The sequence below is a fragment of the Protomyctophum parallelum genome, assembly GCF_964188405.1.
Source record: "Protomyctophum parallelum genome assembly, chromosome: 16".
Lineage (NCBI taxonomy): Eukaryota > Metazoa > Chordata > Actinopteri > Myctophiformes > Myctophidae > Protomyctophum > Protomyctophum parallelum.
Window position 1 is genome coordinate 47,388,179 of NC_139711.1, and position 26,340 is coordinate 47,414,518.

General features: G+C 45.2%; 1 protein-coding gene across 1 annotated transcript; it reads left to right on the forward strand.

The window, feature by feature from the left end:
- LOC310873854 (NACHT, LRR and PYD domains-containing protein 3-like) lies at positions 1-26,340 on the forward strand (the record flags this gene model as incomplete). The annotated part of the gene is made up of 12 exons (XM_083786405.1): positions 1-119; positions 2,489-2,631; positions 8,280-8,579; positions 8,811-8,903; positions 9,272-9,583; positions 12,137-12,229; positions 12,443-12,520; positions 12,636-14,472; positions 15,534-15,707; positions 16,642-16,800; positions 17,102-17,151; positions 25,512-26,340. The coding sequence occupies 12 exons, from the start codon at positions 1-3 to the stop codon at positions 26,099-26,101; spliced, it is 3,948 nt and encodes a 1,315-aa protein (XP_083642531.1). The 3' UTR covers positions 26,102-26,340.

Sequence of the window (26,340 nt, forward strand, 5' to 3'; positions counted from 1 at the left end):
ATGCAGAGAGAGAGAACGGTGACGTGGACCAGAGACGGCCAGAAGCTGCTTGTCGTCGCCCTCCAGTCTGGGCGGTACCTCACCCAGTACCATGGCCAGGACCAGAACCCGGCCTACAGGTACTCCATTGTTTTACTTTAACCCATTCTGACCCGAGATCAGATTCTAAAAATGTCAGTCGCTCTTAAATTTTTCAAAAATAGCAGACCTACAAGCTCGTATCGCGCCACTCGGTGGCGCGATATGAGCCTGTAGATCTGCTATTTTTAAATAGCTAAAGCATAACATGATGCTGACACCAAAATGGGTGCCCGGTCAGAATGGGTTAACCCATTCTGAGATCAGAGATCAGATTTTTGTATAGTTTTGGATATTAACAAATTAATTATTAAAGCCTCGCATTTCTCCCAGGCAGCTATGATTGTGAGCCATGCGTGCGCCTCGCATGCAAGCACTCGTCTCGCTGCTGTCATAAAGCCTCGATTAAATGACGCTTTATTTCAGTTAATGTTACGGCAAGAGGAGAAGAAAAAAAAGTCCGTTAGTTACTTCGTTTACACTTACATGACAGCGTGTGTTGTTTTGAATGGTAGCCAAACTTACTTTTATTACGTTTTTTTTAGTTTTTTGTTCCATAGAGAGCCTAGAGCATACATGTCAAACTCAAGGCCCAGGGGCCAAATCAGGCCCGTGAATGAATTCTCTTTGGCCCGCAGGATGATATTTAATTAGTATTAGAACCTGCCCTCTGGTATATTGCACGGACCACCATAATACAAGTCCCACAATGCACTGCGAGTGCATTGTCACGTATCGAGGGCCCGCAAGCGCAAGCATGCGTCTTCTCTTCACTATTGATCAGCAGTGAAAGTATATCACTTGTGGTCAACTTTCAGCTATACCCCTCTCCCCAAAAATGGCCCGTGTGTTGAAACACAGTCCGGCCCTCGACTTGTACCAATTTCTTTATTTTGGCCCACTGTGTGTTTGAGTTTGACATCCCTGGCCTAGAGGGTTTGATTGATTTAAGAGTTATGATCGGGTGGTGTTTTTCACATCTTCAGTTTCAATCTGAAGAGAAGCAAAAATGCCTTTCGTTTACAATTATACTTTTGTTTTTTATTTGAGAGGTAATGCCAGCCGTGTCAGGCAGTTTTATTTAATGTTGACTTGTTACGGTCGGATGTTTTATTGTAAGCCTAATTATTTGTGCGTCACTGCTTTCATGAAGGCTGCTACAATTGGGCGAAAGCAACAGTTGTAGCTTATTGTTTAAAATAAATTAGACCAATTCAAGCATGCGTTTCTCTCTGCTATATCACTGCTGGCCGCGCATCGCACCTCGCTTCACATCGCATCGCACCTCACCTCACATCGCATCGCACCTCGCTTCACATCACATCGCACCTCGCTTCACATCGCATCGCACCTCGCTTCACATCGCATCGCACCTCGCTTCACATCACATCGCACCTCGCTTCACATCGCATCGCACCTCGCTTCACATCGCATCGCACCTCGCTTCACATCGCATCGCACCTCGCTTCACATCGCATCGCACCCCGCTTCACATCGCATCGCCCCCCCCCCCCCCCCCCCCCCCCCCCGTTGGGTTTCGAAGCGGCGACGATCGAAACAAATTTATTTCGAAGCGTCGATCATCAAAAACGTGATCGAAGGTCAGCCCTATCAGATTCTACAAATGTCTTCCACATCCTGACAGTTTTCTGAAAAAGCCATGTTTCTATGTCAGTCGTTCTTCGATTTTTCAAAAATGGCAGACCTACAAGCTCGTAGCGCGCCACTCGGTGGCGAGCTATGAGCTTGTAGATCTGCTATTTTTCAATAGCTAAAGCATAACATAAGGCTAACACCAAAAGGGGTTCCCGTCCAAAATGGGTTAAGGGCAGGGTTCATGTTTTAGGTTGTTATTAGACAAAGTAAAAGATTAATGTTAACTTTTCTTCATTTGCTGCTTTCTTTCGTTTTAGGGATTTCAGCTGTTTTTGACAGGGGGGGGGGGGGGGGGGGGGGGCATTCGAGCATGGGGCTAAATATGTATATATATATTTTTTTTGTAGTGATTCATTTTTGTATTATTTACTATAGTCCTACTAGACCCCAAGAAATTACATCTGGCCACAAAAGATCACGAGATCTACTGAATGTGTCAAACTGACATTTGTGTGGCTTCCCCCCAGTAGGCCTCCTTCACATTCAGTAGATCCTGTGATCCACCTTCACATTCAGTAGATCCTGTGATCTACCTTCACATTCAGTAGATCCTGTGATCCACCTTCACATTCAGTAGATCCTGTGATCTACCTTCACATTCAGTAGATCCTGTGATCTACCAGATGTAATTTCCTGGGGTCTATTAGGACTATAGTAAATAATAAAAAAATAAATCGCCGTAATATTTTGTAAAATAATACTTAAGTAGCGTATACTTAAGTAAAAGTACTTACTTGCTTTCCCCCATTGACAGGCAGAGAGCGACACTGTTCCTGTCGGATCTGTCCGAGGGTGTCATTTCCTTGAAGCTGTCCAGGGTGAGGCTGACGGACCATGGAACCTACCGCTGCTTTGTGCCAGAGATGGGCATGGGCGCTGACATCCAGCTCCACGTTGGTAAGACCTGCTCTTTGTTATCCAAATAATGCTTTTATTTTATTCTTTAAGACGGGTTTTCAACAAGGCCCCATAATGTATTCGGCTTTTGAGCCACGAACTTTTTGAGACACAAACCTTTGAGCCACTCGGACCCATTTGATGAGGTTTAGCCTCTCGGACCCATTTGATGAGGTTTAGCCTCTCAGACCCATTTGATGAGGTTTAGCCTCTCAGACCCATTTGATGAGGTTTAGCCTCTCAGACCCATTTGATGAGGTTTAGCCTCTCGGACCCATTTGATGAGGTTTAGCCTCTCGGACCCATTTGATGAGGTTTAGCCTCTCAGACCCATTTGATGAGGTTTAGCCTCTCAGACCCATTTGATGAGGTTTAGCCTCTCGGACCCATTTGATGAGGTTTAGCCTCTCAGACCCATTTGATGAGGTTAGCCTCTCAGACCCATTTGATGAGGTTTAGCCTCTCAGACCCATTGATGAGGTTTAGCCTCTCAGACCCCATTTGATGAGGTTTAGCCTCTCAGACCCATTTGATGAGGTTTAGCCTCGGACCCCATTTGATGAGGTTTAGCCTCTCAGACCCATTTGATGAGGTTTAGCCTCTCAGACCCATTTGATGAGGCATGGAGCGAGCTGTAGGCGAAACATGGAAAGAACAGGGTGGGACTTCAGACGAGACAAAAAGGGGTTGGGTTTAACCACCAACCAATAGGATATTTGATGATATGTATTTGATGAATTGAACATGGTGGACCCTCTTGTGCGTCAGCCTCACTGCTCGTCTCGCGCCCCCCCCCCCCCCCCCCCCCCCCACCCAGTTTATAAGATGCCCCACAACTTTTGTAAAAAGCCTTACACCCCACCCTAACCCAAACTTAGTTACTAGTTACTTTGGAGATTTTGATTATTATAAAGAAACAAGCATTAACCACTTCCTCAGTATAGTAGACTATTTGAAAATAGAGGATCTACAAGCTCACAATACATCATGATGTGCCACATTATGAGCTTGTAGATCTGCTGTTTTCAAAAGATTTGTATACATTTTAAAACTTGAAATGGGACATTCTGTACAATGAGTACTTTCTACTTTTGGTACTTTAAGTAGGCCTACACTTTGATACCAATACTTTTGTACTTTTACTCAAGTACATGTTGAATACCGTACTGTTACTTGTAACAGTATGTATTTCAATGTATTTCTAATATTGCATTATTGATACTTTAGTATTGATACAAGTACAAAATGTGACTTTTTCTACCAGTGCATATTGCTAGAAGCTATTAAAGGAGAATTCCATACTTAAAAGGCTTTCTTACCTTTCTTTGTAGGTCGTTACGTCCCCAACAAAGAGGTCCAGGTGTTACTTTGAGCAAAAGCTCCTTATTGGCTATTTCCCCTACCATAAGCCCTCAATGAATTGCATTGAATTGAATGGGGCTATGGGGTGTTGTGCTAATTCACTTATTGCCATCGCTCAAAATTATAATTTCTTTGTATATATCCTCTCTTCATAATGTAAATAATATCCCAAGCGGCACACTTTACTACTTCTTTTGATGGAAACAAGCAAATTAGCACAACACCCCATAGCTAGGGGGGCCAGACGTCCGGTTTCACGCCGGACAGTCCGGTTTTAGACCCACCTTTCCTCCTCCCACCTCAACCTCCGGCCGGACACATAATTGTCAGTTTTTTTGTGATGTACAGTGCTTGTGTCATTTACTGTCATTTACGTCGTCTGGGTATTAACCCATTCTGACCTGGGATCAGATTCATAACGAGGTTTCCACTGGACACACACTGGTCTGATGAACCCATTCTGACCTGAGATCAGATTCTAATTTTTTTTTTTTTTTTTTTTTTTTTTTTTTTAATAGCAGACCTACAAGCTCGTATCGCGCCACTCGGTGGCGCGATATGAGCTTGTAGATCTGCTATTTTTCAATAGCTAAAGCATAACATGATGCTGACACCAAAATGGGTGCCCGGTCAGAATGGGTTAAAATCTCCACAGCGCTGCTCAGCTCCGCAGCGAGCCGGCCACACTGTCTTAAAAAGAGAGAGGCGAGTGGAGACGTTCAGAGTGTTGCCATGTCCGCTTCATTATAAGCGACTTTGGCCTTGTTTTATATAGTGGGCTATAACATGGACATGGAATAAAATAAATTGATTATAAAATGAATGGCCTTTGTGGTACCCTATAATTTAAAAAGGTTAATTTAATTAGCAAATATATGTTCTCTGTGGACATAATGCTGGAGATGATGGTGGTGAAAATCAGGTACAATAGTAGTAGTAATAATATTAATATTATAGTTTGCATGTTCTCCCCGTGTCCCCTAGGGTAGGTACCCTCACAAAAAACATGCAGTAATCCTGGTCACTAAACTGCCTCCCCCTGGCCAGCCGGGGCGCCTGATGGAGGGGAAAGGAACTGGTCTCTATACTGCCTCCCCCTGGCCAGCCGGGGCGCCTGATGGAGGGGAAAGGAACTGGTTGGAATAACGTGTTCCTTCCACGCGCTACGTCCAACCAGGGAAACTCCCCCCTGTCAGGTGTAAAGGAGTAACTTGGACACTCAAGCATGAAGGAAGCATGAGTTCAAGACCGTTGCTCTCCCCTTGTCCCCCATATATGGGGACTAGGTTGGTCTCCCCTTGTCCCCCATATATGGGGACTAGGTTGGTCTCCCCTTGTCCCCCATATATGGGGACTAGGTTGCTCTCCCCATGTCCCCCATATATGGGGACTAGGTTGCTCTCCCCTTGTCCCCCATATATGGGGACTAGGTTGCTCTCCCCTTGTCCCTCATATATGGGGACTAGGTTGGTCTCCCCTTGTCCCCCATATATGGGGACTAGGTTGCTCTCCCCATGTCCCCCATATATGGGGACTAGGTTGCTCTCCCCATGTCCCCCATATATGGGGACTAGGTTGCTCTCCCCTTGTCCCCCATATATGGGGACTAGGTTGCTCTCCCCATGTCCCCCATATATGGGGACTAGGTTGCTCTCCCCTTGTCCCTCATATATGGGGACTAGGTTGGTGGAGGGTGTGTAGAGCCCAGGATCACATTAGATGATTGACACAGGGGTGGAAAATGGGTTACAAAATCGTGGGATAAAAAATATAATTAAAAGAATAATATTAATATCTGCCCCATTCAATTCCCATTCAATTCAATGCAATTCATTGAGGGCTTATGGTAGGGGAAATAGCCAATAAGGAGCTTTTGCACAAAAAAACACCTGGACCTCTTTGGTGGGGACGTAACGACTACAAAGAAAGGTAAGAAAGATAAGAAAGCATTCTAGCATGGAATTCTCCTTTAATCAGACCAGTGTGTGTCCAGTGGAAACCTCGTATGAATCTGATCTCAGGTCAGAATGGGTTAATCAGACCAGTGTGTGTCCAGTGGAAACCTCGTATGAATCTGATCTCAGGTCAGAATGGGTTAAGACTCAGTGCATGCAGCTCAGCTCATCATGGGTCGACGCCCTGTTAGGGCAACCACACTAATAAGATGATACAAATAAAATATAAATCAATCTAAAATATATAACCTTATTCAGAATAATTTAATTAATAAATACAACATTTTACAAAAGCCATCAATATAAACGTTTTAACCCATTTGGTGTTTTAAGCATTACGTTATACTTTAGCTTTATACTTTTAGCAGATCTACAAGCTCGTAGCGCGGCACAAAGATTGTGTCTCAAATCTTTGAATATATATATATATAGTCTTTCAGAGCGAAAGTTTTTAACTCAAATCTTTGCTTCTGTGGGGTCCCTGGAACAACATATTTTCAGATGGGGGTCGGCGGCCAATTACATATAATTGTTGGGGTCCTTGACATGAAAAAGGTTGAGAACCGCTGACACATAGAAACAGGATTGTCTGAAAACTGTCAGGATTTAGAAAACATTTGTAGAATCGTCCTCAGGTCTGAATGGGTTAATACTTTATGTAATTATAAAGAATAAGGCATTCGGTGCATGGTGTTAGCTGGCTTTCTTCCTGATGCGTAGCCGTCACATGCGATGGTCCAATTGTCGTCCATCTCCCATCTCTCCTGCATCAATGAACAATGTTCGTCGACTACCTTTTTCCACCGACGAAAACTACATGGAAAATAAATAAAACCAAGCTATGATGACTATGGAATGAACTTCCCATTGCAGTCAGAACTACAGACTCACTCCCAATCTAAACTATGGAATGAACTTCCCATTGCAGTCAGAACTACAGACTCACACCCAACCTTTCTCTGTAGTCTGAAAACCCACACTTTCAGACTCCACCATGGCCCGTAGCACTTGCCCTAGCCCAGAGGTGTCAAACTGGTGATCGGCCCGCAACGTCGTCTTCTGCGGCCCGCCTGCCTTTTCTTTTTTTAATAGCCAAAATATAGGCTAATAAGTACGGCTTTCATGATATATCAAACATGTACCTTCATCAGAGTGGAGAATATAAGTATAAATCAAGTTGAGTAAAGCCACTCTTCTCTGCCCCTCTCTCTAACAGACACAGTTAACGATTGCTTGTTAAGTGCCTGCCAGACAGACAATCAGATGAAATGAAGGCAGGTGTAGAGTAGAGTGTAGACTAGTGAACTGAACATGTTCTCTTTATATAAAGTACTTCATACCAGCCCCTTATGTAACCATCAAAGCATGCACTCAACATAATGGTTATGTGACCATGGCATGTGCATAATATAAAAGCTTATAAGTTTTATCTGATATTGATTAATATGGGGGGTGGGTTCAATAATCGATTATTAATCGGCAGAGCTGTCGACTATTTGATTTGGCTGATGGTCACTTTGTGGCATCCCTACAAGTTACAACAAGTGAGTAAGTGACTATCTCTCTTCTATACTGGTGTGTGGCGTCTCTTGCGTGATATGATGAAGTGGAACGGTGCCAGTAGCCCGTGCACATTATAGGGACAAAGTTGTGTGTGTGTGTGTGACTGAGATTATGGGGTGAATGAATGTGGCCAGACCCATCTTCTCTTTCTGTCATAGTGACCTTGTCCTGCATCAGATCATGTCCAAATCAGGTTCTCCAATCTCCAGTAGCCTCTTCAGTTTTTTTAAAGATTTTTTGAGTGGTGCAACCACTCCCTTACGGAGCTGGCTGGCTGGGTCTGAGCACTATGTGTGTGGCTGGCTGGCTGGCTGGCTGGGTCTGAGCACTATGTGTGTGGCTGGCTGGCTGGCTGGGTCTGAGCACTATGTGTGTGGCTTGCTGGCTGGCTGGCTGGGTCTGAGCATACATAGATAGATATTATAGCAGTGACTGACTGAGACATCGAGCGTGCGTCCGCAACTGGTTGTGGCCCCCATCAAGTGACCTTTTGACCAACATATAGCATGTTACGTAGACACCACTAGAATTGCATTGTATGTTTTCATAGCACTTTATAGTATATGTATAGTATACTATAGTATGTATAGTTTAATTATATAGATATTCCACTTTTACGTTCTTAGCTTACGCAGGTTTCTTGAATACTACTTTTTATGTACAGTGATGTATTGCCATGGTTTTTGTTCTTGCGTAATGTATTCTGGATTCAGAGCGTCTGATAAATGCCTAAATTGTAACCTGACTGCCATGCGTTTCTCTCCACAGCCCATGAGGTGACGTACCTCCCACCGCGAGGCAGAGGCATCCGCGTGGAACTGCTTCCAGACCACGGCTCTGTTCCTGAAGGCCTCAGCAGCATCCTGTGGAAGCGCGGACGCGACTTGGTAGCCGAGTGGTATCGGGGTCATGGTCTGGATTACTACGGGACGTTTAGAGACCGCTCCACACTGGACCAAGACACCGGACGGCTGGTCATCGACAACATGACCGTAGAAGACATCGGGTCGTATTCTGTGGAGATCAACGAAAGACCTCACGGCAAGCCTTACCTGCTTACAGAGATGAGTAAGTATGACTCACAGACTCATTCTGTCTCCTCAACAGAGAGAGTCCCACATCCAGAGCTGACCATCGTGGCACCATGTGACTCATTCTGTCTCCTCAACAGAGACAGTCCCAGATCCAGAGCTGACCATCGTGGCACCATGTGACTCATTCTGTCTCCTCAACAGAGAGAGTCCCAGATCCAGAGCTGACCATCGTGGCACCATGTGACTCATTCTGTCTCCTCAACAGAGAGAGTCCCAGATCCAGACCTGACCATCGTGGCACCATGTGACTCATTCTGTCTCCTCAACAGAGAGAGTCCCAGATCCAGAGCTGACCATCGTGGCACCATGTGACTCATTCTGTCTCCTCCTCAACAGAGAGAGTCCCAGATCCAGAGCTGACCATCGTGGCACCATGTGACTCATTCTGTGTCCTCAACAGAGAGAGTCCCAGATCCAGAGCTGACCATCGTGGCACCATGTGACTCATTCTGTCTCCTCCTCAACAGAGAGAGTCCCCACATCCAGAGCTGACCATCGTGGCACCATGTGACTCATTCTGTGTCCTCAACAGAGAGAGTCCCAGATCCAGAGCTGACCATCGTGGCACCATGTGACTCATTCTGTCTCCTCCTCAACAGAGAGAGTCCCAGATCCAGAGCTGACCATCGTGGCACCATGTGACTCATTCTGTCTCCTCCTCAACAGAGAGAGTCCCACATCCAGAGCTGACCATCGTGGCACCATGTGACTCCAGCAACTGCACGCTGCAGTGCATCGGAGACGTCACAGAGTCGGGCGTGGTCGTCTATCGATGGAGGTTCCACGGTGAGAAATGGACTCGACCCAAACCCAACCAGACCAGGATCTACAACGATGAGGAATGGATCGGGCCCGACTCCCGGACGGTGACGATCAGCGACGACGAGGAAGGGAGAAGAGTTCGAAGAATATCCTGTGCGATAAAGAACCGCTTCAGTGTGGAGCAGAGCGACGCTGTAGACAACCCGCTTTACAGAGGTACGAATAGTTTAGTGTGTGTGTGTGTGTGTGTGTGTGTGCGTGCTCAGATGTTTGGACTTAAAATGAACCCTGGATAATAAGACAAAGCATTCCATACGTTCCATAGGGCTAGACATATGACATCATCAACTTGCGACAGGAGTTCCCCCTATTGAGTGAAAGATTATAAATGTATGAAATAAAAAAAATATTTTAGGTGTTTTAAAAGTTAGATTTTAGTTATAGAGGGCAATTATAATGTATTAACACACTTAGGCGGGAACCCCTTTTGGTGCTAGCATTATGTTATGCTTTAGCTATTGAAAAATAGCAGATCTACAAGCTCATAGCGCGCCACCGAGTGGCGCGCTAGGTCTGACATAGAAACACAGCTTTTTCAGAAAACTGTCAGGATGTAGAAGACATTTGTAGAATCTGATCTCAGGTCAGAATGGGGTTAAAGCTGTAGGACATACTGGTCATTAATATAGTGGTTGTTGTCCATCCATCCATCTTCAACCGCTTATCCATATTCGGGTCACGGGGGCAACAGCTCCACCAGACATTCCTCTCCAGAGCAACATTAGTGACTTCCTCCTGGGGGATCCCGAGACGTTCCGAGGCCAGAGAGTCCATGTGTTTCCTCCATCTGGTCCTTGGGCCAGAGTTCTGCATGGATCTAAAACATAATAATAATAAATTAATCTGTGTCATTTTACCGCTTCCGAAAACATTTCTAAAGAGGAAAACTGAACAGGAAACGTAGTCTTTCTTAGTCACAGACTAACTTAACAGCAATTTACAATTTATAATTTAGGCATTTAGCAGACGCTCTTAATCCAGAGTCCATGTCGAAGTGTCACTGAACCCCAAATTGCTCCTGATGTGCTGGTTGGTGCCTTGCATGGCTTCCACTGCAATCGGTGTATGAATGTGTGTGTGAATGGGTGAATGTAATGCACAATCTATGTAAAGCAGGCGCTAAATAAATGCACCTTTTACCATTTAGAGTGACTTACAATTAAGCAAGAACAAAACAGCATCATACATCACATAAAATCACATAAAAAGCATTTATCATGAAACATGCGTAAGCTAAGAACGTAACAGTGGAATATCTATATAATGAAACTATACATATAAACTATACATATATATACTATACTATGCTATACATATGTACTATGGCGTGCTATGACTACATACAATGCAATTATAGCGCTGTCTACATAACATGCATAACAGCGTGTGTCTATGGTCGAGAGAGAGAGAGAGAGAGAGAGAGTCCGTTTACCTCCACGGGTAGGAGCAGCCCCCCCCCCCTGCCCCCCCGGGCCCCGCCCCTGACCCCCCCCCCCCCTGCCGACGGGCACACGCGCACACACACACACACACACGCGCACACACACATGCCCAGGGGTTTACATCCATGTTGTTAAATGGCAGGACACGGGACACAGCTAGTAGCTACCATAGACTGTAATAAATATGGACAAAGCGTTCTCCGGGTCTAACATGAACGTAAAATGAAGCCTGTCAGTCCTTGAATTGTAAGTCGCCATCTTTGTAGATCCGTTTGGGCCCAGCTGGCCCATTGGCTGGCTCCGTTTGGGCCCAGCTGGCCATTGGCTGGCCCAGACAACGAGGCGGGACTTCCCCCCTTCTTCTTAGTTGGTTTTTATTTTGACTCGAGTGGGAGGGGAATCCTGATCATAGACTGTAACGGTAGCCACGCCCCTCAGAACATACGCGACTTTATGGTCATTTTCTTAATACATGGGACCATACTTTTCCAAAAAGAATATTATGACATTAGAAATGAGACTTTAAACTAGTGACTGGAAGCAAAAAGTATTCATGACCATGTTTATTAATGACTTCTATGGGGCTATGGGTTTTTTTGGGTTCAATGACAGCGCCACAACAGGCCATTATATGAACTTTCAGGATGTCCCGATTTCCTTAGTGGCTTCACAAAATATCTGTCTGACTGCCCCCCTGGTTAAATATCTGACTGCCCCCCTGGTTAAATATCTGTCTGACTGCCCCCCTGGTTAAATATCTGTCTGACTGCCCCCCTGGTTAAATATCTGTCTGACTGCCCCCCTGGTTAAATATCTGTCTGACTGCCCCCCTGGTTAAATATCTGTCTGACTGCCCCCCCTGGTTAAATATCTGTCTGACTGGCCCCCCTGGTTAAATATCTGTCTGACTGGCCCCCCTGGTTAAATATCTGTCTGACTGCCCCCCCTGGTTAAATATCTGTCTGACTGCCCCCCTGGTTAAATATCTGTCTGACTGCCCCCCTTAGTACAACCCTTAGTTACTAGTCCCCCGAAGTCTGATGCATGCAAAGCATGCTGGGCCTGCTTACGGTTTGTCGGATTGACTTGAAACTCCTCCCACAACTTTTATGAGGGGGGGGGGGGGGGGTGGAGCTAGATGGTGCAACCAGGAAGTGGATCTGTTCACTTCCTGTTTTACTAGGAAGCATTCGCAGGGGAATTAAAAAATGTTCAGATATTTTCTTTTCTATTTATGTTTTATATTTCTGTCTTTCAACTCCTAAAGGACCACCAGCCAGAGGACTAAGACGTGGGATTATTGTTACTCTCTTCATGTACGCAGCAGCACTGGCAGCTTTATACGGGAACAAGAAACCTCGTGAGTATTTAATTTATTCTTAACTAGATTTATTTACAATCTATATTGATATAAATCCATCCATCTGTGTCATTATGTGAAGACGAGAATGATCCTATAGTCTCCTCACTGACCAATCACTGTCTCACATCTCACTGACCAATCACTGTCTCACATCTCACTGACCAATCACTGTCTCTCATCTCACTAACCAATCACTGTCTCACATCTCAGCTTTGACAGAAGGAGAGAAGGAAAGACGAGACAGAAGACGAGAGAAGGAAAGACGACACAGAGCTGCCAAACTGAGAGGTAAGGTGTGTGTGCGTGTGTGTGTTTGTGTGCGCGGCACATGCGTGTGTGTGCGTGTGTGTGTGTGTGTGTGCGTGCGTGTGTAAGTAACATGGAAATGCTTTGTTCGCTACAGGTCTGTTGGAGAGAACACCAGGATATCGTCACATCACTGACTATGAAGAGCAGCTTCAACGCAACATGAACAGCACATATCTGAGTGTAGATTTGGGCACACAGTCTGAGGTCGTGTTTGAAAACGTCTTCGCTCCGCTCTACAATGTAGACATCCAAAGAACAGACATCCACAGCCATCATGAGGCCAGACAGATGGAGATGAAGAAGGCAGGAGAGGGAACAGAAATCCAACTGGTTCAGATGTTCAAAGACCTTTCTGGACGAATCATAAGAACAGTGCTGACCGTTGGCTGTGCAGGGATTGGAAAAACGATCCTCGTACACAAATTTATGTTCGACTGGGCCAAGAAATGTTTCCCCCAAGACCCACACCTCGTGTTCCCGCTCAAGTTCCGCCAGTTAAATATGCTCAAGGGAAAAAAGTTTACTTTGGCACAGCTAATTCACTGCTGCATCGCGGAAACCAGATTCATTGAGGAAGACGTTCTTAATCTTATCTTCACTGAATTGCAGACGGCAAGAGACTACAATGACCTCCCCTTCAAAGTCATGTTTGTTCTGGATGGTTATGATGAAAATAATTTCCAGTTTGATTTCAGCAAAGAAATTGGCCTCATGAATGTCAACGACTCTTACCCAGTGAAAGATCTCCTTGTAAACCTCATCAAGGGGAAGCTCCTCCCCTCTGCTCGCATCTGGATAACCTCGCGACCTGTAGCAGCCAATCGGATCCCTAAGAAGTTTGTAAACAGGATGACAGAAGTACGAGGGTTCATCAGAGATGACCAGAAGAAGGAGTTCTTCGAGAAGACGTTCAGTGATGAGATCCAGGCCAGATCAATCCTCTCTTACATCAAAGAATCAAAGATCCTCCTCACCATGTGTGAAATCCCAGTCTTCTGTTGGATCCTTGCTACCGTTGTGAAGAACATGGTGAAGAACATGGGGACGGCAGTCAGGCTGCCCAAAACCCTGGTTGAGCTCTTCTGCCACTTCCTGATGGGTGAGATACTGCGGGAGAATCCTGCACAAGGCGAGGCAGACAGAGGGAAGCTCATAAAGGATGCAAGGAAAGTTCTTCTGAAGCTGGGCAAGCTGGCGTTTCACCAACTGGTCAAAGGCAACATCATTTTCTATGAGGAGGACCTGAAGGCGTGTGGTCTTGATGTGAACAAGGACTTGAAGAACCTGGGCTTTTGCACAAAGTTCTTCAAAGAAGACGATGTGTTCTTCCACAAAACGGTCTACTGCTTCGTTCATCTGAGCTTCCAGGAGTTTCTGGCTGCAGTCTACCTGTCCCACTGTTTCACTCAGAAGAACACGAAGGTCCTGAAGACATTCCTGGGAGACCGCCGTTTCAACAGTAAACGTTCCCTGTCTGACTTCCTGAAGGCTGCTATGAAGAAAACCCTGCAGAGTGAGAATGGTCGCCTGGACCTCTTTGTCCGCTTCCTTCATGGTCTCTCACTGCAGTCCAACCAGAGTCTGTTAGGAGGTCTGCTGGGTCAGACAGAGAACGGTCCAGAGGAGATCCAGAGAGTCATCAACAACCTGAAGGAGATGAACGATGATGATGCCTCTCCTGACAGATGTATCAACATCTTCCACTGTCTGATGGAGATGAACGACCCGTCAGTCAGTCGGGGGATCCAACAGTACCTGGAGTCAGAGAGCAGCTCAGGGAAGGAACTCACTGTGCCTCAGTGTTCAGCTCTGGCCTCCATGCTGATGATGTCAGAGGACGTTCTGTCAGAGTTGGACCTGCAGAAATACAACACATCAAAGGAGGGGCGACGGAGACTGGTCCCAGTTGTAAAGAACTGCAAATCAGCCAGGTTAGTAGTGTGGATGTTAACATGTTAGATCACTATATACTTCATTCAGAGAGAGAGAGAGAGACTCCCCCCCCCCCCCCCTCACTTCATATTTATATATATATACTAGCCCTTACCCTATCCCCCCCCCTTGTGGCCGCAGGGGGTACTGCTCCCTGGGTGCGTTTTCGCATTTTTAATTCACTAATAAGTTCATTATTAATTTGTAATTTGTTAAATTGGAAAAAAAATATTATTATGGTCAATGCCTGTGTGAAAAGTGGGAGCGATTGGTGCAGGCGGTGAGGAGATACGGCAGTCACAGTGACACACAGACAGACATTGGCTTAATTATAGTATGATGATATGATATGATGATTAGTATTGCAATCCAATTCAAGTGTGATTTGTGTTTAGCATACTAGCCCTTACCCGTTGTGAGATATTTGCCAACCCCCCCCCCCCCCCCCCCCCCTTGTGGCCGCGGGGGGTACTGCGCCCGGGTGCGTTTTCACATTTTTAATTCACTAATAAATTCATTATTAATCATTAATGTGTCAAATCGAAAAAAGGGCTTCGTTAAGACCTCGACCTCGAAAAGTGATTGGGAGTGATTGGTGCAGGCAGTGAGGAGCTACGGCAGTCACAGTGACACACACTCAGACATTGACTGAATTATAGTATGATATGATGATAGTATGATTTAGTGATATCAGGGTGATTTTGCCATGGCATGCGGTCGTACAGACTGTTCATCTGTTGACAGAACATTTATTCACTTCACTGCCATAGAGTGGAACAACAGCAGCGAGTTGGGATCGTTTTAATTATTTAATGTTTGTATTACAATCAAATGAGAACAGTGGAAAGTTATGAGCACATTTCAATTTAATATGTGTTACTCACTGCCACTATTTGCTTAGTTAGGAAAGTATCCAACACACACACACACACACACACACACACACACACACACACACACACACACATTTCAGTCAGCACCACAGGGAACCTCCTTGACAGTGAATATGGTCTGTTCTGTTTTGATCATCTCTGATTTTACATTTAATCTGTAATTACAGACTTGTTGACTGTGACCTCAGAGAGGAACACGTTGAAGTTGTGGCTTCAGCTCTCAGCTCCAATCCGTCCCATTTGAGAGAACTGGACCTGAGTGGAAACGGCTTGAAGGATTCTGGACTGGATCTCATCTGTGCTGCACTGAAGAGCCCAAACTGTTGTCTGGAGACTCTCAGGTCAGATTCATTTAACATTTTTATTTGTATTTGGTTAAGTAAAGTTCTGTTATAGTAAGTGATTATAATGTAGTTATGATGGTAGTAGTATTTGAAGAGTGTGGATGGACCATAATATTGATAAGATACAGTGACTAATGTATGTAGTCTTTATGCTGAGATACCACATTTAAAACCAAAACACCTCTGAGTGGTTCAATGTGTTATGTTGTCAGAGTGTCATCCCCTAGTTTTGAATATTTATATTAAACATTATGTTATAATTTAGCTATTGAAAAATAGCAGATCTACAAGCTCATAGCGCGCCACCGAGTGGCGTGCTACGATCGTTAAAATGTGGCGCAAATCATTGAATATATATAATATATATGTGCGCACATGTCCAGTGTGTGTATAGGCCAATCACAATGATTAACACATAGGAGGAACAATGATAAACTGTAGCCTCGCATGGCCAGCGTTGGGAAGTACCAACTACAAGTGAAAGCAACAGAGGGGTATTATTAGACAAAGTTCAACTGAATTTTAAAAAGCTGCAGTAAAACATGTATATATAAAAACCCAGACTATTTTTATTATCAGAATTAGCTCACCCTCCCCTATTTTCCTCCAGGCCCCCCTTTTGATGAAATTAAAGTGGTCCCTTAGAACATGCCATTGTGATTCACATTCAATGTGATTCACATGCAATAATTCACATGCAATGTGAATCACCTCTCTCTCTCTCTCTCTCTCTCTCTCTCTCTCTCTCTATCTCTCTCTCTCTCTCTCTCTCTCTCTCCATCTCTCTCTCTCTCTCTCTCTCTCTCTCTCTCTCTCTCTCTCTCTCTCTCTCTCTCTCTCTCTCTCTCTCTCATCTCTCTCTCTCTCCTCTCTCTCTCTCTCTCTCTCTCTCTCTCTCTCTCTCTCTCATCTGGTTGTATTCTTCATTTAGACTGGAGAACTGCTGGTTGTCAGAGCGATGCTGTGAAGTTCTGGCCTCAGCTCTAACTTCTAATCCCTCCCTCCATCTGAGAGAATTGGACGTGAGTCTCAACATGGTGAATGAGTCAGGAATGAAGATGCTGCTCTCTGCTGGGCTGGAGAATCTCAAGTGAGTAGACCCTGTTGTGGGGCCCGGTTTACAGCAGAACCCTTTACTATGTGTGTGTAATGTTTGTGGGGCATCACCACTATTTTACTAGTTTCAGACATGTGATGATTGATGCATTGTTGTTCTACTTCCTACAGAGTGAAACACTGTAGTGTCAGCTAGTGGAGACGTTGTGTTAGACAGTCAGACATTGATGCATTGTTGTTCTACTTCCTACAGAGTGAAACACTGTAGTGTCAGCTAGTGGAGACGTTGTGTTAGACAGTCAGACATTGATGCATTGTTGTTCTACTTCCTACAGAGTGAAACATGGTGGAGAAGATCGGTTCAATCCTCATCTCATTCAAGGACGTGAGTATCTCTCACTATTGACATCTTATACAGAGTTTTTTAACACCTACTGTATAGTTTGGTAAACTTCAGGTCTGTAGTTGTAAGATTGTTGGTCGGGTTTGCTTTCACATTGTAGTTTGTCAAGCACGCAGTCTGGCGCGCACACGGTGCATCTTCAGGCGTGTGCGTGTTGGTCAAACAAGGATTTCATACTCCTTAGTGACACGTTGCAGACAACTACAGCCTTGGCTGAGAGATAAAGCCAGTCAATAGAAATATGTTGGAGATCAGAATGACAGAAACGCTCACTCACGTGTTCTCACTCACATATTTGAACGTGGGCCAGATATGGTAGGCCTGAGGCCTATATTGCTAGGCCTGAGGCCTACCATACCGGCCTGACCGCTCAATAAAAGAATGCTGAATTAACTAGCTTGTATTGGTAACTTTGACTGCACAATAGCCTCCCTTTTAACCTCCTTGTCTAGTAGTCCGGCAGTCGAGGTTGACGTGTGGGAATATAGTCTTTTTTATTGGCCTAAAATATTGTCTATATTCATACATTCATGAATCCACTTGCTGACCGGCTGAAAGTATTGGGCTTTTTTATAGGGGTTTCTTGTGACCGTTAACATCCTATGGCAGGCAAAGATGTCAAAGATGTCAAACTTCCATTATGTTTTAACCCATTCTGGGCGGGAACCCCTTTTGGTGTTTTAAAGCATTATGTTATACTTTAGCTATTGAAAAATAGCAGATCTACAAGCTCATAGCGCGGCACTGAGTGCCGCGCTATGAGCTTGTAGGTCTGCTATTTTTGAAAAATCGTGAAAATGTGCCTCAATTTACAATTTACAATTTAGGCATTTAGCAGACGCTCTTAATCCAGAGCGACTTACATTTAAGCAAGAACAAAAGCATGGGAATACATCACATGAAAGTATTTATCATGAAACATGCGTAAGCTAAGAAAGTAACAGTGGAATATCTATATAATGAAACTATACATACATATAATGAAACTATACATACACTATACATATAATACTATATATACATATAAACTATACATATTTACTACTATGCTATACATATGTACTATGGCGTGCTATGACTAAATACAATACAATTATAGTGCTGTCTACATAACATGCTATAAGTCTGTATCAAATGCTATCTAAGCCAACATAAATGCTATCTAAGGGGTTAGGGTAAGTGCTATGGGCCATGATGGAGTCTGAAAAGGTGGGTTTTCAGGCTACGGCGGAAGATTGGGAGTGATGCTGCACTTCTGACTGCAATGGGAAGTGCATTCCACAGTTTTGGAGCCAGAAGGGAGAAGAGTTTGGGACGTGTGGAGCGTTGTCCCGGCGTTTTTAGTGAGGGTACTTCCAGCTTCCCTGCGTTGGCTGATCTGAGTGCGCGGGAGGGTTTGTAGGGTTCAATCATACTTGTAAGATATGGGGGAGCCATACCTTTGGTTGCTTTGAATGCCAGCATCAGAGTTTTGTATTCTGTGCGGGCAGCGACCGGGAGCCAGTGGAGGGAGCGGAGCAGGGGGGAGACATGTGAGAATTTTGGCTGGTTGAAGACAAAGCGAGCTGCTGCATTTTGGATCAGCTGGAGAGGCTTAAGTGCACATGCTGGTAGGCCAGTAAGGAGGGAGTTACAGTAGTCGAGTTTTGACAAGACTGTTGTCTGGATTAGGAGCTGGGCTGATTCCTGGGTGAGGAACGGTCTAATTCGTCGTATGTTATAGAGTGTGAACCTGCAGGATCGAGTGACAGCTGTGATGTGAGCTTTGAACGAGAGCTGACTGTCCAGGACAACACCAAGATTCCTGGCTGTTGGGACAGACGTTACCAGGGCGTTGTCTACGGAAATAGTTAGCTCCCGCATAGGGCAGGACTTAGCTGGGAAGAAGAGAAGCTCAGTCTTGTCTGGGTTCAAATCTTTAAATATAAATTATTACAGAGTGAACATTTTAACTCAAATCTTTGCTTCTGGGAGGGGGGGGGGGGGTGTCACTGGAACAACATATTTTCAGATGGGGGGGGGGGGGGGGGGGTGGAGCCATGAAGTAGCATGTGACATGTCAAACAGCCATAGCCACTTGCCCAAAATGTGCTGACCTCATCACATTTGTCATGACGTCAATGGCCGTTTTTAGCCCAAGGAGGGTTTTTTGTGTAAAACTAATGCCTGGAATGTATTCAGAATCATGAAAAGCCCTTAGTTTTACATGTCACATGCTACTTAAAGCATGAGGAAAGTTTTACATGTCACATGCTACTTAAAGCATGAGGAAAGTTTGACATGTTGGACCATTTAGCCTGCCGTAGGATGTTAATGAAAAAGAAAGCCCAATAGTGACAGCCGCTCAGCAAGTGGATTCATGAATGTATGAATATAGACAATAGTTCAGGCCAATGAAAAAGACTATATACCAAATATCCCACTTTAACCCATTCTGGTGTTTCAAGCATTATGTTATACTTTAGCTATTGAAAAATAGCAGATCTACAAGCTCATAGCTTGTAGACCAAATATGTTGGTCCCTGGAACAACATATTTTCAGATGGGGGTCGGTGGTGAAATACATATATTATTGGGGGTCCTTGACATGGAAAAGGTTGAGAAACACTGACGTAAAAACATGAGGTTTCTTCAGGAAACTGTCAGGATGTAGAAGGCATTTGTAGAATCCTCCTCGGGTCTAAATGGGTTAAACAAAAGACGCCTGTCGGCTGCCGGACTATAGGCCTATACAGTGCCTTCGGAAAGTATTCACACCCCTTCACTTTTACCACATTTTGTTTTGTTACAGCCTCATTTCAAAATGGATTAAATCCGTTTTTTTCCTCATCAATCTACACACAATACCCCATAATGATGAAGTGAAAAAAGTTGTCTCAAATATTTTGTTAATTTATAAAAAATAAGAAACTGGAAAAACACATGTACATAAGTATTCACACTCTTGACTTGGTACCAGGTTGGCAGCAATTACAGCCTTAAGACTTTTTGGGAATGATCCTACAAGCTTGGCATTAGAGCCCGACCGATGCCATATTTTTGGGTCCGATGCCGATTTTGGAGAGCCCTACACCACCGATGCCGATACGATGCCGATGTTTTGGACCGATGTTTCGTAATCAATAATAAAAAATACATTTTAAAAACGTAGAAACTTCAAAATACGTTTTTTTTATTAAATTAACAATAGAATACATTGAATACATTTAAATAAAATGTTTTGGCACATAAGGCTTTTTTTTCTAAATTAAATGCACCCCTATATATGCCCTCCTATTATCCAGCTATTAGTGTAGATGTCCGTCCTACAAAAAATGTCAATGTCTGAGCAATAGACATCATAATCAGCATTACATCACCTAATCAACATGAGTTAGACTTTAATATATTAGCACCCCTCACTTCACACAGGTGTAATTCTTTTAGTTGTATGTAGGATCAGGGCTCCAGACTAACCTTTTCACAGGTAGCACTGTGCCACCTACCTTTTCATTTGGTAGCGCCACCAGAAATGAGGTAGCACCATTGTTTTCTTTGTATAGCGTGGTATTAATACATGTTCTTATCATGCCTTTTATTTATGTAGTGGTTTCCACCATTATAGGTTTGAATCATAAAACCCTACAAAGGTCACTGTGTAAAAAACAGCAACCTACCTGCATGGTTATACTTCAACACACTGTAGATGATTTGAACCCAACACAAAGTCACTCAGTCAATAAAGCAAATATTTATATTCCACACACAGTCAGTTTAAGGTTTTGTGGTGAAAATTAAATGCAGTCCAAACCTTTGGGATTAATAAAGTGACAATTTGTACAATATACCATTACCATTATCCAAATTAATTCCTTGTTATAATATTTTTACATTTTGGAAAAAATCTTTTGCAATGTGAAATGCCACCGAATTCTTAATCCTTTTCCTTGTCTTCATGGGCCAACTTGTGAAAGCTGCATACTTTTATCGTGAAGGTAAAAGTTTCTGAATGCTCTCAGAGCCTGCATATCTCCGCATGCTGAAAATAGCTGATCTACAAGATCACAACGTGTCGCGGACGCGACGCGTTGTGAGCTTGTAGGCGTTGTGACACGTTGTGAGCTTGTAGATCAGACTTGAGCTTGTAGTTCAGACCTGAATATATATTCGCCTCGATTCGTCCAGTTTGTACCGCGGCAGGTCGCGCTGCGCCCGTTTGCGCAATTCTGGTCTTTGCATTGCCTTTGTATGTAATCGCGCCGCTCTGACCATCCAAGTCTGAAGGGCTTATTGGTGGGTTTTGGTGAACGATCGTTCTTTGAACACTGGGCGTCAGGCGAACGTCCAATGTTTTTATCAATGGAACGGATATATATGGATGGAATGGAATATATATATATGATTTAAAATACAATAGTTGTCCCTGCTCCCTGTAGTCCCTCACTATAAGGAAGGATTAGCCAGCCCCACACACAACAGTTACACACAGGCTCACAGCCTCATAGCTGTCATTCATTAATGGTCTTGATTGCCTATGCGGTCAAGTTTTATGTGAAATGTACAGGCTCACCGTCTTAGCTGCTGCTGCCACGTGCCTGCTGGCAACCAATATGCACATGACTTCACATCAATGTGGAACAAGGACACTCACACAAGGGTTATAGTTTTGCTGGGCAATTTGAGACAAAGGTAAAACAATCGAGGAGTAAGAAGTTGCGCACCCGACAGAGTGAAAGACTTTTCCACTAAGCGGTGCAGAACCGAAAAGGTGATATACTTCTCTAGTACAGCGGTGCAGGACCGAGAGAGTGATATTTGCAGGATGGACTGTAGTAAACATTAAATAATTTTCCCCCTCCTGTATAAAAATCGGGACATCGGATTAAATAAACACCGATGTCGCAAAATGACCCGAAAATGACCGATACATCGGTGCGACCGACGGATCGGTCGGGCTCTACTTGGCATACTTGAATTTGGGGTATTCTCCCACTTTTTCTCTGCAGATCCTCTCAAGCTCTGTCAGGTTAGACGGGGAGCGTCGCTGAACAGCTATTTTCAGGTCCTTCCAGAGATGCTCAATGGGGTTCAAGTCTGGGCTCTGGCTGGGCCACTCAAGGACTTTCACAGAGTTGTCCTAAAACCAATCCTTCGTTGTCTTAGCTGTGTGCTTGGGGTCGTTGTCCTGTTGGAAGGTGAATCGTTGACCAAGTCGGAGGTCCTGAGTGCTCTGGAGCAGGTTTTCATCCAGAATGTCTGTACACTGCTCCATTTATCTTTCCCTCTATCCTGACAAGTCTCCCAGTTCCTGCCGTTAAAAAACATCCCCACAGCATGATGCTGCCTCCACCATGCTTCACCGTAGGGATGGTATTTGCCAGGTGATGAGCGGTGCCTGGTTTCCTCCAGACCGAAGCCTCTCCTCAATAAAAGGCACATGACAGCCGGGCGTCACAGCGCACTTGGAGTTTGCCAAAAGGCACCTAAACGACTCTCGGACCATTATTAACAAGATTCTCTTGTCTGATGAAACCAAAATAGAGCTTTTTGGCCTGAATGCCAAGTGTTACGTCTGGAGGAAACCAGGCCCCGCTCATCACCTGGCAAATACCATCCCTACGGTGAAGCATGGTGGTGGCAGCATCATGCTGTGGGGAGAACAAGTCTCCCAGGAACTGGGAGACTTGTCAGGATAGAGGGAAAGATAAATGGAGCCGTGTACAGAGACATCCTGGATGAAAACCTGCTCCAGAGCGCTCAGGACCTCCGACTTGGTCAACGATTCACCTTCCAACAGGACAACGACCCCAAGCACACATCTAAGATAATGAAGGATTGGTTTTTATGACAACTCTGTGAAAGTCCTTGAGTGGCCCAGCCAGAGCCCAGACTTGAACCCCATTGAGCATCTCTGGAAGGACCTGAAAATAGCTGTGCAGCGACGCTCCCCGTCTAACCTGACGGAGCTTGAGAGGATCTGCAGAGAAAAAGGGGGAAAATACCCCAAATTCAAGTGTGCCAAGCTTGTAGCATCATTCCCAAAAAGTCTTAAGGCTGTAATTGCTTCCAAAGGTGCCTCAACTTAGTACTAAGTCAAGAGTGTGAATACTTATGTACATGTGCTTTTCCAGCTTCTTATTTTTAATAAATTAACAAAATATTTGAGAACTTTTTTCACTTCATCATTATGGGGTATTGTGTGTAGATTGATGAGGAAAAAAACGAATTTAATCCATTTTGAAATGAGGCTGTAACAAAACAAAATGTGGTAAAAGTGAAGGGGTGTGAATACTTTCCGAAGGCACTGTATGTATTAACCCACAATCGAGTGTTATTCAATTTAATTTTAATTTGGGCCTACATTTACCTTGCCGACATCACTTCGCCTCTGACATTTAATTTAATAATGTGTGTGCGTGTGTGTGTGTGTGTGTGTGTGTGCTCGCAAATGCGGGTGTGTGTGTGTGTGTGCGTGCGTGTGCGCACGCGCAAATGCGGGTGTGTGTGCGAGAGACACTGGGTGCAAACGTGTGTGTGTGTATGTGCGTGCGCGCGCATGTGGGTGTGTGTGGGTCAGAGAGACGAGCGTGCGCGTGTGTGTGCGTGCACATGGATGTGAGAGACACTGGGTGCAAACGCATGCGTGTGTGTGCGCGCGCATGTGAGAGAGACTGGGTGCAAGCGTGTGTGTGTGTGTGTGTGTGCGCGCACATGTGTGTGTGTGTGTGTGTACGTGTACGTGTGCGCACGTGTGCGCACGTGTGTGTGTGTGTGTGTGTGTGCGTGTGCGCACGTGTGTGTGTGTGTGTGTGTGTGTGTGAGACTGGGTGCAAATGCGCGCGCACACAAGTGTGTGTGTGTGTGTGTGTGTGTGTGTGTGTTAGAGCCCTGCACGGGCCCGGCCCGGGCCCGTGGAGTTAAGGCCCCGCCCGGCCCTAAGCCCGTTGGTCAAGTCCAGAATAGGCCCGGGCCCGGTATTACGCTATTTCTATAGCATGCGCGCCGCGGCCGCTTTATTGGTGCACATTTGTTGCACGGACGCAGCAGCAGAAACCCACATTAAGGAACAAGAAGTCAATAACACACAGACGTCACACTAAAAAGTAGCCTACTTAATTATAGTTTTATATAGTAGCTGCTGCACGTGCACTGTCAATCAGTGCAACGCGTTGTGAGCTTGCAGATCGGCTATCGCGGACTCACGCTGCATTATAAAACCCAGACGGACAATAATAAGAAGTAAGAACACTTACGTTATGTATCTGCAGTTTCTGCAATGTACAAATCCAACTTTGTTTAGTGTGGTACTGGTAATAATGCTCCCGCAGTATTTAATTTGTTTTTATTGCGGATCTCCTGAAATGAATTCTGTCAGAGAGCCGTAGCCTAGACCTACTTACTTAGTACTCGGTGTGTGACTGTGTGTGAGTGTGAGTGTGACTGTGTGTGTGTGTGTGTGTGTGTGTGTGTGTGTGTGTGTACAGCTGCGCTGCATAATAATTAGGAGAGAGAGAGGACGAGAGTTTAGGCGCGGAGCGAGAGAGATAGAATGTAAAACACGTTGTTTCAAAGTCTTTATAGTTTGGACCAGATTGTAGTGTGTGTGTGTGTGTGTGTGTGTGTGTGTGTGTGTGTGTGTGTGTGTGTGTGTGTGTGTGTGTGTGTGTGTGTGTGTGTGTGTGTGTGTGTGTGTGTGTGTGTGTGTGTGTGTGTGTGTGTGTGTGTGTGTGTGTGTGTGTGTGTGTGTGTGTGTGTGTGTGTGTGTGTGTGTGTGTGTGTGTGTGTGTGTGTGTGTGTGTGTGTGTGTGTGTGTGTGTGTGTGTGTGTGTGTGTGTGTGTGTGTGTGTGTGTGTGTGTGTGTGTGTGTGTGTGTGTGTGTGCGTGCGTGCGTGCGTGTGTGTGTGTGGACACTGTGGAGGGGTTATTGTCATTCGTCACGTCGTCACTATGCAGACAGCAGCATGCTGCCGCGCTGCTGAAGCAAGTCCAGTCTGGGTGAAATTTAATATAACGGCGCGTGAGCCCGCCCGGCCCACGGCCCGTTTTGGTGGGCCGGGCCGGACCCCGTCAGTACCCGACGACCCACTTGCAGGGCTCTAGTGTGTGTGTGTGTGTGTGTGTGTGTGTGTGTGTGTACGTGTACGAGTGCGCACGTGTGTGTGTGTGTGTGCGTGTGCGCACGTGTGTGTGTGTGTACGTGTACGAGTGCGCACATGTGTGTGTGTGTGTGTGTGTGTGTGTGTGAGTGTGCGCACGTGTGTGTGTGTGTGTGTGTGAGACTGGGTGCAAATGCGCGCGCACACAAGTGTGTGTGTGTGTGTGTGTGTGATGTACTTAATGGTTACTGTGTGTTTTCTCATCAGATTCCCAGCGTCTCTCACTGGACACAAACACAGCACACTGTGACCTCACTCTGTCTGAGGACAACAGGAAGGTCACATGGGTGGAGGGACGACGTCATCAGTATCCTGACCATACAGAGAGGTTTGATGTCTATGAGCAGGTTCTGAGTGCAGAGAGTGTGAGCGAACGCTGCTACTCTGAGGTAGAGTGCAGTGGAGACGTTTCTATAGCAGGGACTGACAGAGCAATCAGCAGGAAAGGAGCTGGGCGTGACTGTCTGCTTGGATCCAATGGCATGTCATGGAGTCTGCAGTGTTATGACAGTTACTATGTCATACACAATAGGGAGGAGACTGTCCTCCCTGTCGGTCCCTCTAGACGCTCCATCAGAGCAGCAGTGGATGCTGACCGTGAGGTCAGGGAGGTCAGGGGCTACAGAGTAGCAGTGTATGTGGACCGTCCCGCTGGGACTCTGTCCTTCTATGAGGTGTCCTCAGAGGACACTCTGACCCACCTGCACTCCTTCCAGACCACGTCCTCTGAACCCCTCTGCGTTGGGTTCGGGTTGTGGACGGATGGCGCCTCAGCGTTTCTGTGTGAGCAGAGATAGAGTCTCCATGTGAGTGAGGGTCACATCAGGTCACCATGGTTACTCCACATGTCTGAGTGAGTCCAGGTTGTCATGGTTACCACCGCCGCCAGTACGCCTGACATCATGGACTCCATATTTGGTCATGAGTGACTCATCATGACATCATGGTGACATCACACTGATGATGTATATAATTGAGCACAGTGACAATCTGTCAATCAAACCTTGATGTGCTAAAGACCCCAAGATAGGGTTTG